Source organism: Amphiprion ocellaris, chromosome 21 (assembly GCF_022539595.1).
Source record: "Amphiprion ocellaris isolate individual 3 ecotype Okinawa chromosome 21, ASM2253959v1, whole genome shotgun sequence".
In the NCBI taxonomy this organism is placed as follows: Eukaryota; Metazoa; Chordata; class Actinopteri; family Pomacentridae; genus Amphiprion; species Amphiprion ocellaris.
In genome coordinates, this window is record NC_072786.1 from 1,765,501 (window position 1) to 1,779,768 (window position 14,268).

Sequence of the window (14,268 nt, forward strand, 5' to 3'; positions counted from 1 at the left end):
TTTATAACACGTGAAACTGGATGACAACCATGAAGAGATGTGAGTCAGTGGAAAAGTGACGCAAAATCTTCAAAATGAACAAAAAAAATTAACAAAAAGCACCAATAAAAGAGCACAAAATGAGCACAGAGAGAAATAAAGTGATGAGAAAAGACAAAATGCCACAAAAGAACAACAAACAGATGGAAAAAGAGCTGCAAAATGAACGTAAACTAATAGAAAATTGCACGAAAAAGACAAAAAATGAAATAAATTAACGAAGAAGAGACGCAAAATAAACACCAAATGATATAAAATGACAGCAAAGAGAAAAAACTGTAAAACAAATGTAAAATGACTACAAATGGATTGAAAACAGCAACAAATAAACAACAAACATCATTAAAAGAAGACAAATAGACCACAAGCATGTTTAAATAATTTTAAAAAAGAGCTGAAAATAGGACAAAAATTAATGGAAAATGGCATAAAACAATGAGAAAGAGACAAAAAGTGACCAAAAAGAGACAAAAATGATGACAAAAAGACACCAAACAGCTGCAAAAGAAAATAAATGAACCACAAAAGATGTGAAAATCAATGAAAAATAAATACAAACAGATGGAAAACTGTTGTGAAAGGACAGAAACTGACAAAAAATGAGATGCAAAATGTTGAAAGAGACAAAACAACCTAAAACAAAACAAAAAATGACTTCCAAATGCTACAAAATGACAAACATAAAGAAAAAAATTTACTAAAAGTCACAAAACACCAATTCTAGTCCCAAAACTCTCCATTTAAAAGCCAAAAAATCTACAAAAATTCACTGAATATTCAACTTTTTTTGTTAAACTGGGGCCACATTTTGCAAAAAATGTTAAAAATTAGTCGGTTTTAAATCATTTAAAGTTATTTTTTATGACAGAATTCTACTTTAGATCGTGATTTAATTTGCAATAAATGCATTGAAACCGACTGGATACACAGAAATCAATAATCAATCATCAATAAACTGAATTAAAGCATCACTGGAAGATATTAAAGTTGAATTTTTTTGCATAAAATGAGCAGAAATGTGTGAAATTTCACGCGAGAACAAACATGTTGCCTGAGATGTTTGACTTGAGTAACACACGCACACGCGCGCGCGCACACACACACTGGGCTCTATATAACGTGGACGGGCTGAACTCTCCTCAGTGAGTGGACGGACTCACAGCCTGCTGGATCTCCTCTGGTTCCACTCAGAACCTCCAGTGATCCGGTTCCACTGAGTGGAGAACATTGTGGTTCTGATACGAGATTAGCGCCTCTTCACCGGACACAAAAACTTCCAGGACCCGCGGAGGACATGCGGGGCTGCGTGGCTTTGTTGGGCGCCTTTGCAGCCCTCTCGGCCGGCTTCTGGAGCTCCGTGGCCGCGGTGCGGAGCTCCGCCGCGTCCCCGGTGCAGGACGCTGCGGCCGCGGGGAACAGCTCCGCGGAGCCCCGGGGGGAGAGCTCCGGGGACGGGGAGCGGGCAGCGGGGCGCAGCAGCTGTCCTGGCCGCTGCCGGTGCGAGGTGTCCGGGCTGCTGCACCGGGTGGACTGCTCGGATCTGGGGCTCCGGGAGATCCCGGCCAACCTGAGCGTCTTCACCTCCTACCTGTAAGTCCACAGTTGCTCTGAAAGTTCTCAAAGTGGCTCAGAACATGTGTGCGGGCGTGCGCGTGCGCGTGTGATGTTATTGCAGTCGTGAGAATCGGAGCACCTGTCCGCGCAGCCGCAGTTCAGCTCGTGTTCTGTCCACTGGAGGTTCTGGAGAAAAGTTGGTTTGAAGTCAGTTCTCAAAGTTCCAGAAAGAAAGATTCCAGAGAACTTTAGAGCAGAACCGGGGTTCTAGAGGATAGTCCAGGTTCTTCTAGAGGATGTTGTGGTTCTGAAGGGTGACTGGGTTCTTGTAGAAGCTTACTTATAAAGTTCTAGAGCTCTGGATCCTCATTTCTCAGGCTGTACAAAAGGGTGTTCAGGTTCTTTGAGAGGTTCCATTAGTTTCAGAGAAGTTCTAGGATTTCAGGTTCCTTCAATAGATTCTTGAGTTCTTTATGTTCTGTTGTTCTCTGGTGGTTCAGGCGGTCTGGAGAGATTATTAGAAGTATCAGAACTAAAGAGACCAAGAAACATTGCACACCTTAAAGAGTTTTTGTCCAGAACTAAAGGTTCTCAAAGTGGTTCTTGTGGTTCTTGAGGAGGATGTTCAGGTTATCAAAAGGTTAAACTGTTTTTTCTGAAGTTCTAGGGGTCTGGATCCTCATTTATCAGACTCTAGAGGAGTCATTTGTTTCAGAGAAGTTCTAGGATTTCAGGTTCCTTAGATACATTCTTGAGTTCTTTATGTTCTGTTGTTCTCTGGTGGTTCAGGCGGTCTGGAGAGCTTATTTTATACTTAGTGCTCAAAGCATCAGAACAAAAGACACGGAGATTCAGATACCTTAGAGAACTTTTGAAGAGAACCAGGGGTTCTCAAGTGGACGATGTTTAGGTTCTGTAAAGGTTTTAGCAATTTCGGGGAAATTCTATGATCTCATTGTTCCCAGAGGTTTCTGAACAGGTTCCCTGTTTTCCTCTCAAAGTTCTCGATATAATTTAACAGGTTCCTGTGGTTCTTAAGGTTAAGGTTTGGGTGTTGTTGGAGAACCACAGAGCCAGAGGCCTCTTTTAGTTCCAGACAGGTGTTCTGGAAAGATTTCTTTATGAAGTTCTACAGCTTGTTTAAGAGGTTCCTGCAGTCTTGAGGACGGTTTTAATGTTCCTAAGACGGTTTTCTGTTGTAATTTTGAAATTTTAAAGGTCTGGATCCCCATTTATCTCTCCATAGAAGAGGGTGCTCAGGTCCATCAATGTTTATTTGCATTTTATTTAGGCAATTAAAGTGGTTCTAGTGGTTCTTAAAAGATATGTGGTGTTTCATGAGGTTGTTTAGAGTCTTGAAGATGTTTTAGATTTAGAGAAACTCTAGAATCTTAATGTTCTCATGGGTTCCTCAAAAAGTTCAAAGGTTTTCTAATGAATTTCTAGATCATTTAGGAAGGTCTAATAGTTAATGTGGTTCTGAAGGAGGGTGTTCTAGTTCAGATGTACTTTTAGAGATTCTGTTAGTTTTAGAGAAGTTCTGAACTCTCGAGGTCAATAGTGGTTCTTGAAGAGGTTCAAAGCTTTATTAATGAAGTTCTAAAACTCAAAAAGCTCCTATAATGTGGTTAGGAGGTTCCCTTGATCTTACTGCGGTTCCTAGAGAGGGTGTTCTGTCTACACTGACTGGTTTCAGAGGTTCTTCAAGAGGTTTAAATGTTTTATTCCACATTTCTAGAGGTCATTAAAGAGGTTCCAGTTGTTCTTGGATTTCAGGTGATTCTTGAGGAGGATGTTCCAGGTTCAGTGACCTCTGTTTGGTTCTATCAGATCTCAGATACCGTAATAGTTCCTGAAGGCATTGAAAGTTTTTTTTTAAAATGAAGAGGTTCCCTGTGGTTCTTGAACTTCGTGTGGTTCTTCAGGAGGACGTGTTGGTTCTTAGAGGGGTTTCACTAGTTTAAGACCAACTCTGAGGTCTTGTCAAAGGTTCTTTACAAGGGTTCAAGGTTTCATCATTTAGGAGGTTCTAGTGGTTCAGCTGTTAGGGTTCTCAAGGACTAGGAGAGGTTCTAATAGCTCTAGAGAAGCTCTGAGATTTCTTTATCAGGGTTGCGAATTGAGAACCAGTTTCAAATTAGAACTGGTTCCAAAATTTTGACCCCGGAGGAATCATTAAGGAACTTTAATTTCGATTCCGACCCCGAAGTCACTCGTCACGGTTTTATAGATTCAGATTCTTTGACTCTGATCATCAAGAAAATCGGAATCGAGAATCATTTAGAACCGGAATTGATGAGCAGAACCGGAATCAGAATTTGAATCATTAGAATTAAAATATCCAACACTTTTTTTATTTTTAGGAGACTCTAATGTTTATTTATGGAGTTTTAAAGTTCCGGTGGTTCTAGAACTTACTCTGAGGAAGGTGTTCAGGTGTACTGTAGTGTTCTCAGTAGTATCTCTGAGTTCTTCACGGTTCTTAAAGATGTTCAGGGATCGCTTTAGGAAGTTCTAAAGCCCATTTAAGGGGTTCAATTGAGTTTCTGCTGTTCTAAAAGACTCTACAGGGGACGTTCTGGACGATGTTTGTGGACATATTTACAGTTTCACTCGTCCTCAAAGAGTTTCCAGGCAGTTCTTAAGGCTCCTGAAAGAGGTTGTGGGTTCCTTAAAGGGTTCTGCGGGTCGGTGTGGCCCTTTAACAACAGTGTCAGCGGAGTTTCAGTGTTTCTACTTGAGTGTAAACTTCTGTTAAAGCAAGAAACTAAAATGAATTCAAATCCATTTCACCTCCCAGCAGGTGACTGGCCTCCAGCATTACATCATCGGGGTGTGTGTGTGTGTGTGTGTGTGTGTGTGTGTGTGTGTGTGTGTGTGTGTGTGTGTGTGTGTGTGTGTGTGTGTGTGTGTGTGTGTGTGTGTGTGTGTGTGTGTGTGTGTGTGTGTGTGTGTGTTATTGTGTGTCTTGGCTGCAGCCTAAAAGCAGAACAATGTGCAGGATTTAAATTTCACTCTCATTAAAGAAAAACCTCCTATTCAGAACAACTGTGTGTGTGTGTGTGTGTGTGTGTGTGTGTGTGTGTGTGTGTGTGTGTGTGTGTGTGTGTGTGTGTGTGTGTGTGTGTGTGTGTGTGTGTGTGTGTGTGTGTGTGTGTGTGTGTGTGTGTGTGTGTGTGTTTGCATGTGTGTCGCACACGCAGGCAAACACACACACACACACACACTCGTCGACGGTCGATCAAAGGCTCTTTGTGTTTTCATTAAAGCTCCAATCAGGAATTGACTTCAACCAAACATCAGAAGTTTGAACGAATGTTTGGAGATAAATTTTAAATGTAGTTTTAAAGCAGAAACAGGCAGCAGAATATTATTAATATGTTCTAAATCTGCACATTCTCTTTATTCTGTTTAATAAATCTTAATCAGTTCTAAGCAGCTGCACATGTTCCTGAAGAGAAACGCCCAGAACCAAGAAGAAGAACTGGAGCTGAACCGACTGCAGAACCCATGAATTTATTCAGATTAACTGTGATTATTAGACTAAAAATAACCAAAAGACACAGCGAGGAACGGTTCTTCAACATAAGTCATCAGGAGACGCTGACTGAGGAACTCAGGAACCCTTTAGATTGATGGTTGGTTCTGGTTCTGAGGTTCTTCCTGAAGGTAATATTTTAAAACTAGACTAAAAGTAGAGATGAGATGTCAGAAGGTCAGGTTCAAGAAAAGCTCTTTATGTTCTTCTGTTCTCAGAGTTCTTGAAGAAGGTCCCAGGTTTTCTTGTAAAGTTCAGTAGGTCTTTTAAGAGGTTCTACTAGTTCTTGACATTCAAGGGGTTCTTGAGGTGAATGTTTAGGTTCTTGGAAAAGTTTCAATATTTTCAGAGACACTCTATGATGTCATTGCTCTCAGAGTTTCTTCAAGAGGTTCCCAGGTTTTCTTATAAAGTTCTGTAGGTCTTTCAAGAGGTTCTTGTAGTTCTTGAACCACAAGTGGTTCTTGAGGAAAGTGTTTTGGTTCTTGGAAAGGTTTCATCAGTTCAAGAGAAACTTTAGGATTCTTCAAGAGGTTCTCAAGTTTTCTTTAAAGGTTCTGTAGGTCTTTAAAGAGGTTCTAGTAGTTCTTGAACCACAGAGACTCCTAAAGGTTCTTCAAGAGGTTCCCAGATTCAATGCAAAGTTCTTGAGGTCATGTAAGAGGTTCTAGTAGTTTGTGAACTTGGGAAGTTCTGGGAGAGATTTTATTAGTTTTGGAGAAAATCCAGGAGGTTCTTCAAGATATTCCCAGTTTGTCTTCTGAAGTTCTATAGGTCTTTTACTAAATTCTAGTAGATCTTCAACCACATGTGGTTCTTGAGGGAAAATGTTTAGGTTCTCTGAAAAGTTTCATTAGTTCAAGAGAAACGTAAGAGTTCTTCGGGAGGTTCCCAGATTCAATGCAAAATTCTCAAAGTCACATAAGAGGTTCTAGTAGTTTAACAACTTGTGAAGTTCTTGGAGAGGATTTATTAGTTTCAGAGAAAATCCAATATCCGTTTGTTCTGAGGGGTTCTTTAAGATGTTCCCAAGGTTTCTTATAAAGTTATGTAACCAACTGAGGAGGTTCTAGTAGTTATTGAATCACATGTGGTTCTTGGACAAAAATTTAGGTTCATGGAAAAATGTAATCAGTTCAAGAGAAACTCCAGGATGTCTTTGCTCTTAAGGATTCTTCAAGAGGTTCCCAGATTTAATGAAAAGTTCTTAAGGTCACGTAAGAGGTTCTTGTAGTTTGTGAACTTGTGAAGTTCTTGGAGAGGTTTTATTAGTTTCAGAGAAAATCCAGGATGCCTTTGTTCTCAGTGGGTCTTCAAGAGGTTCCAAAATTCAGCTTTGGGTTATCTCAGAGGATCTACTAGTTCTTGACCTTAGAGTGGTTCTTGAGGAGGATGTTCAGGTTCTTGGAAAAGTTTCAGTATTTTCAGAGAAACTCTACGATGTCATTGATCTCAGGGGTTCTTGAAGAGATTCTCAGGTTTCCCTACAGGTTCTCTAGGTCCTTTAAGAGGAACAATGTGTGGTTATTGAGGAGGTTATTAAGTTCTTGAGAGGTTTTATCAGCCTCAGAGACACTCTAAGGTGTCGTTGCCCTCAGGGGTTCTTCAAGAGGTTCTCAGATTTCCAGTTCAAGAGGTTCAAAAGAGTCTTTGCAATTTTTTATCTTCATGTGGTTCTCAAGGAAGATGCTGAAGTTCTTGGAAAGGGATCCAGATTTCTTTACTAAATAGTTCCGATCTGAAAGTTCTCGAGTACGCAAGAACAAATTTGAGTTCCACAAAGAACCTTTTAACAAGAAGTCTTTTAAAGAATCCCGAAAGTTGCCTCAACAAGCCACCAAAAGATTCCTTCTTTCCTTCATGAACCTTAAATATTGCTCTGAAGAACTTTTAGAAAAAAATAGGTTCATTAAGGAACCTTTTTTTGCTTGCTGTTCTATCAATAAACAGTCCTTTTAATGGATCCAAAGAACCATTTGAAGAAAATATTCTTTAAAAATCTCCCAAAGAAACATCAAAAAAGGTTCCTTTAGGCAGGTAGGGTTCCAAAGACCTCTACCAAAGATAGGTTCTTTAAGGAACTATTTTCCAGATACTTCTTTCTGGACTTACCTGGTTCTATTTTGAGAACAGAACATGATCATTTAAGTAAAACAGTGAGAGTTTGCAGCATTTCTGGGTTCCTTCCATGACAACACTTTGATTATTTTGGGTTCTGGACTGTTCTTCAGACAGAACAACATGATGAACATTTCTTCCTGTTTTCTGACATGTTGTAGGGCAAATCGTTCCCTGATCATTTAAATAAACATTAGTTGCAGCTACCAAGTCAAAGAAGTTTTTGGTTCTTCATCAGAACCAGAAGCCAGATTTGCGTCCAGAAAGTTTTTCTGATCAATAATCAATGGAAGCTTCTGATTGGTTGAGTCTTTAAGAAGCTGCAGCAGTAATGAAACGGATCTGAGAGTCTCTTTAGAATGTCTGAATGCTGCCGTCTGTCATCCTTTATGTCTCTGAACGGTTCTTTTCCTTCTTTCTGTTTCTGACTGACAGCAGCTCTGGAATGTTTTTAGCTTCTTTAGCTTCTTTAGCTTCAGTCTGATGAATGAACTGATGAACATGGAGGCCACGCCCCCTTCTGGCAGCCATGTTGGACGCCCTCATTCACCTCCACGGCAGGTTTCTCTTTATTCTAGAACTCAGACATATCTTTTAAGATACAGTTAGAATGACAAAAATCTCTTTTTTAAGGAAATTATCTATTTTACACCATGTACATTGATTGTACACCATCTTTCCAAGTCTCCAAAGGTATTACAAAGCCTAATGAAACGGATATTTTGCTAAGTACATTAGAAATCTCATCAAGGAGACTTGGGTTTGTTCACATCATGAGGACAGTTTAGGTTCATTTTAGTTAGAAATTATCCAAAATTGGTCAAAATCTGTCCAAAATGTCTGAAAAATCACCCAGATTCACTCTTAAAGTGTCAAAAATGACATCAAATTAATTCAAAGGTGTTACCAACATTGGAAACAAAGCAGAACTCTACACACTGTAGATATTTATTCCTCTATTTCAGGTTAGAAAGACATGCTTTTTATTTTGAATCACCAAAATGACAGTTTAAAGTTTTTAAAACAACTTTTAAAACAGAAATAATTATCAGGTTTAAACTTTCCAACAGTCCTTGAATGTAAATGAAAGTTCCACTGGGAAAATTAGTTGAATCTAAACTTAAAATCACGATATTTAATCAAAATCACTTCATTCTAAATGTCTCAAAAGATGTTTAAATTTGTAAAAAGCTTCACTCCTTGTTCCAACTGATTCTGTGTAGTTTTTTATCTGTAGTATGAAGAAAAAAAGACACAAAACAACAAATATACGGCACAAATTCACACAAACGAGACACAAAATTACCAAAAAAACCTACACAAAATCTCAAAAACACAACATAACAACCAATGAGACACAAAACAGAGACGACGAGAGACTGAAAAATGTTCTCGACTATAAAACAGAAATTTATTTTCCAAGTAAATTCACTTTTTTTACATTTAATTTCAAATATTGTGATTATTTACCAGTAAATTTGTGATTTTACTCAAAAGAATGAACTAAAGTCCTTAATTTTTTATGATTTTTGTTAGTTTTTTTCAGCTTTAATCTATGATTAAGTTTTTCTGATATTTTCAGTTTTGTAGTTTTTTCACTTTGATTTGACTTTAATGCAGCACATTTTCATGTAAAATTACAGTTATTTACCTGTAAATTTGTAGTTTTACCCCCCAAATTAACTGAATTCTTTATTTTTAATTATTTTTATCAATTTTTTAGCTTTAACTTTTAATTAGTAACTCTATCTCACAATATTTTCACATTTATTTGACTTTAATACAGCACATTTTGGTGTAAAATTACCACTAATTTCCAATATTTTTGCTTTTTTTTGCAGGAAAATACGAAACCTTTTCAGCTTCATGTATGACTGTAGATTAGTGATAAATTAGTTTTATTAAATCACCAATTTATTCCATTTTGTATCATTTTAAGGTGGAATCGTCTTAATTTTTGGGAAAGAAAACATTCTTTTTCCTGTTAATGCTTTTATTTTGGCGGGGCATTAATAATAAACTCCTGAATTGAACATTTCTTCTGGTTTCCTCCTGAGATCTTCAGCTTCTTGTTTACTTCAGAGCTGATGTTTCCTTCCTGGTTCCTTACAGAGTTGTCTGATTGGTCGGAGCAGACCCCCCTCCTGCTCCTCCAGTGGGGGGCGCCGCTAAAGAAAAAACCAGAAGGAGACAAAAAGCAAAGAGGCCTCGCTGTCAAAGTCTTTTCTCTCCTCCTAGAGTTTGTCTTTCTGCTGCATTTGAATAATCGTCTGAAGAAACACAAAAAGCTTCGATCTGAGGAGAAAAAAAATGTCTTTTCTTTCATCGCTTCTTCATTCGTGACTCTTTTTATCTGGAAAAATAAAAAAACATCTAAAAGAAAAAAACACAAAGAAGATCTGAAATAAAAAGTTGAAAATATTCAGTTTGAAGCCATGAATTACACAAGAAAATCTGTTTTAAAAAATCCCCTAAAATAAACCTTAAAGTCTGGCAGAAAAAATAATTTAAATTAAAAATTATATTAAATAAAAACTAAACAAAACAGTGCAATATTTTCACATTAACAGCTGTAAAAAAAATAGCAACCAATATCTATAAAATAAAGTTAGTTTTAACTGATTTAAATGCAATACACTTTTTAATGTAAATATTTATAATTTTTGAATTTTTTTTATAGTTAACATGTAAATTAATAGTAGTTTTTCTGCTATTTTAATAAATATTAAATGGAATTTAATATAACAGTAAAAATCTATAATTTATTTAAATTTTTCTCATTTTTTTTACCTTTAGCTTTTAAATATTTTAGCTTTTTTTACAAACATGTTTGACTTTAAACTCAAAATATTCCAACTTTTCTTTGATTTGTTTTGTAAATTAAAACTTTATTTAGTTTACTGAGAAGAAAAATACAACTTTCTAGTATTGTAAATGTCTTAAATGTAAAACTTTAATCACGAATTAATTAACTTTTCCACCTAATACTATCAATTTTATATTAATTTTAACTTAATGTAACTTCAACTTTTTCCACATAAATTTTTCTTTTGGGATTTTTTACAAATTCTTAATTTAATCCCAACATGTAATTTTTCCTGCAGTATTATTACAGAACTTGAATTTTTAAATATATTTGTAGTTTTAAACCTGAAATATTTCAATGTTTTTACTGTAGATTTGTGATGTCATGTTTTCTTCTCATTATTTAGTTTATTTCATTCATTTTGTTCTTAATATTATGACTTTTATATCTATATTTATATTTTTTTCTTATTTATCTCCATTATTTCTACACATTTTTTAAAATTTTGGATGATTTTCGTCTTTAAATCTTACAAATGTTTGTCGTCTTTGTGTAAATTCTGGATTTAAAGTCCTACATTGTAGTTTGTTTTTGTGAAGATGTGATAAACAGAAGCTGTGATGCGTTCACTGACAGATAAAATCAGCTGTTTGAAAAGCAGAAAGTAAATAAATGAAGTCATCTGACGTCAGGGTTTTTTCCTGCAGATTCATCAGAGCAGACGAAAAAACAAAAACATTATTTTTATCAGGGTGTCTGAATTCAGGGATGTTCTGCAAAACTGCCTTAAAAACACGCAAAATCACTGTAAATATACAAAAGTGACAACAAAAATAAATTAAATTACCATAAAGAGACAAAAAAAAAAAAAATAGAGATGAAAAAAATTACCAAAAAATGAATAAATGATTCTACATTAGCTTTGTATTTACTGACTTTTCTGGGTGCCAGAGAGGCTTTTATGGTTTGTTTACATATTTCTGCACATCTTAAAGTGATTTTTCTCCCAGAAACTGACGTAAATCTTTGAACAAGTCGGAGTTGTTGTTGGTGAATCAAAGCTAAAGTGAAAAAATGTGGAGTGAAACCTGCTTTATTCATTCATCCTTTACTTCCTGCTGCTTCCAGTAACGTCCAGTCTGCCTTGTTTCTCATTCAGGTGTGTGTGTGTGTGTGTGTTACTGCTTCAGACTTTATGTTGTGTAAATCCGATGGTGCAGATTTCATGGGTTCAGGATTTACTTCCTCTTTGCATCTGTTTCCTCAGAAACATCAACATGAAGCAAAGGGCTTTATTTTGCATGAATTTTGTGATTTCTTTTGCATAAAAAAAAGACATTTCCATGCAATTAATGACGCAAAAAATTTAAAAAATGATATAATAACCCAGCAATATGATAGAAATGATGCAAAATTATCCCAAAGAGATGTAGAATTACAGAAAAGAGACACAAAACAACCAGAAAGAGATGCAACAACATAAAACTGCAAACAAATATGTAACAGAAGGGAAGAGCTTTTATTTTACCTGGATTTTGTTTTCTTTTGCAGAAATAAACACATTTCAACCACTAATTGATGCAAAAAAAAACAATTCAATCATCAATAAAAATTCACGAGTATGAAGGAAATGATATGAAATGATTCCAAAGAGACACAAAATAACTTTAAAGTGATGTAAAACTACCCAAAAGAGACACAAAAATGGCAAAAGACACAAAACAACAAGAAGGAGATGCTAAATGACAATGAAGAGACACAAAACAACCACAAAGAGACACAGAACCACCACAATGGACACAAAATGGACACAAAGAGACACAATACGGCCACAAAAAGATGCAAAATGAACACAAAGAGACACAAAACAACCACAAGGAGATACAAAACAGCAGCAAAAACACACAAAATAACCCAAAAGAGACTCAAAACGGTGAAAAACATACACAAAACAACTGCAAATAGATTTTTGAAAACTACAAAATGACCACAAAGAGACACATAACAACCACAAAGAGAAAGAAAATGACCCAAAAACTACACAAAATGATAAAAAAATACACAAAACTGGAAAAAGAGACAAAACGGACACTAAGAGACAAAACAACCACAAAGACATGCAAAACAACTGAAAAAGGTTCAAAACAGCCGTAAAGAGGCATAAAATTATCACAGACAAAAATAATTAATCATCCGATGCTCCTAAATCTACCAGATCTTCGTCTAAGTTTCAGTCTGAGGTTCTCATAAACCTGGACGTCCCTCCAGAGCAGCTGTGGAACACTTTCTACCTGTTGAATGGATTCTGTGTGTCGACTTCAACCATGCATGACTCGTTAACTTTGTGTTTACTCTTCAGATTTGTGTTTATGTCGCCGGCGTGCAACAACATCTCATTATTTTTACACCCAACGCTGATTTATTCCTGCGTGTTTTACTACTTCCTGTTTCTCCTTCACTGATGCAACCTGAAGTTAGAAGGTAAACAAAGAATTCTGTGTTTCCGCAGTGACCTCAGCATGAATAATCTGACTGTGATGTCCAGCCGAGCTCTGAGCAACCTGCACTTCCTGGAGGAGCTGTGAGTCACACAGACACACACACACACACACACACACACACACACACACACACACACACCTACGCACACACACACACACACACACACACACACCTTCATCATCTTCGTCATCGTCACATTTCCTGGAGATTCACTGGAACCTTAAACAAACTCCATTTAATGATTTACCTGCCGGATGTCCTCACAACGTTAGAAACTCCCTCAGTCTCACCTGAACTACGACCTGGAGCTGATCCGACACAAAGACAGTAAGACGGGAGATTTACTGTCTCTTTGTGGTTGATTTGTGTCTCTGTGATTATTTTAGGTCACAAACTGTCTAGAAAGAGACACAACATGACTCAAAAGAGACACAAAACAAATACAGTGGATACAAAACGACGAGAAAAAGACACAAAATGACAAAATGACCACAAAGAGACAAAGAATGACACAAAATGACCACAAAGAGACACAAAATGACACAAAATGACCACAGAGAGACACAAAATGACCACAAAATGACCACAGAGACACAAAATGACCACAAAATGACCACAGAGACACAAAATGACCACAAAATGACCACAAAATGACCATAGAGACACAAAATGACCACAAAATGACCACAAAAAGACACAGAATGACACAAAATGACCACAAAGAGACACAAAATGACACAAAGTGACCACAAAGAGACACAAAATGACACAAAGTGACCATAAAGAGACACAAAATGACACAAAATGACCACAGAGAGACACAAAATGACCACAAAATGACCACAGAGACACAAAATGACCACAAAATGACCACAAAAAGACACAGAAACATCAGCAGCAGCTCTGGTTGTAGCTTTATTCTACGTTTGTCTGATGTTGTTGTCATCAGACTGCAACACTGCGACGGTGATGATGATGATGATGATGATGATGATGAAGGCGTCCTATCAGGCGACCGGCTCAGATGTCTATGAGGATCTGATCTGTAACTCCATCTGTATGAACGTTAGCTCGAAGCTACAGCGGACCAGACTGACCTCGGCTAGACCTGAACATGACTCTGGCTGCTGTTCTGCTCCGCTGCCAGCTGTGTGTGTCTGTGTGTGCGTGTGATATTTGTCGCCGCGGCGTGAGAAACGTCACCACGGCGATAGGACACCACAGAGGTGCATGCTGGGTAAACAGGTCCTGGCTGAACTCCCCGTGGCCTCTGAAAAACATACAGCTACCATCACGGGCCAGTGTTTGATATGGTGTCACAGTTACAGGGAGGGCTGGTGTGTGCAGATAATAAAAAACGCACAACTGATGACAGCAGATTGATACACAACTTAGCAGAAAACAAAGTGCAAAGTGAGTTGTGTTTTTAAGTTTCATAGGAGCAACACCAAAAATGAAAGTAAAACATGAAGGGAAACAAGCTCCAGATCTAGAAATGCAACAAAATAAAAATGCTCTGCTGATATCAGTCGCATTTTGATACCATGAAGACACACAAAACTACTGGAAAAGATACAACAATGACTCAGAGGACAGAGGAGACACAAAATAACCACAAGTCACAAAACAACCACAAAAAAGAAAGATTATCTGTTGAAAAGCACATCATTACCACCATACCATCACCACTGTGAAGCTGGTGGTGGCAGCA

General features: G+C 37.2%; 1 protein-coding gene across 1 annotated transcript in view; it reads left to right on the top strand.

Annotated features, from left to right (window-relative positions):
• Positions 1–1,155: 1,155 nt before the first annotated feature.
• The window catches only part of LOC111571220 (leucine-rich repeat-containing G-protein coupled receptor 5-like), a 51,871-nt gene continuing 38,758 nt past the window's right edge, over positions 1,156–14,268 (top strand). Inside the window, exons 1-2 of the mRNA XM_055006712.1 lie at positions 1,156–1,629; positions 12,565–12,636. Coding sequence (XP_054862687.1) covers positions 1,334–1,629; positions 12,565–12,636 — 368 coding nt within the window. The 5' untranslated portion in view covers positions 1,156–1,333. The remainder of the gene's footprint in view (positions 1,630–12,564; positions 12,637–14,268) is intronic.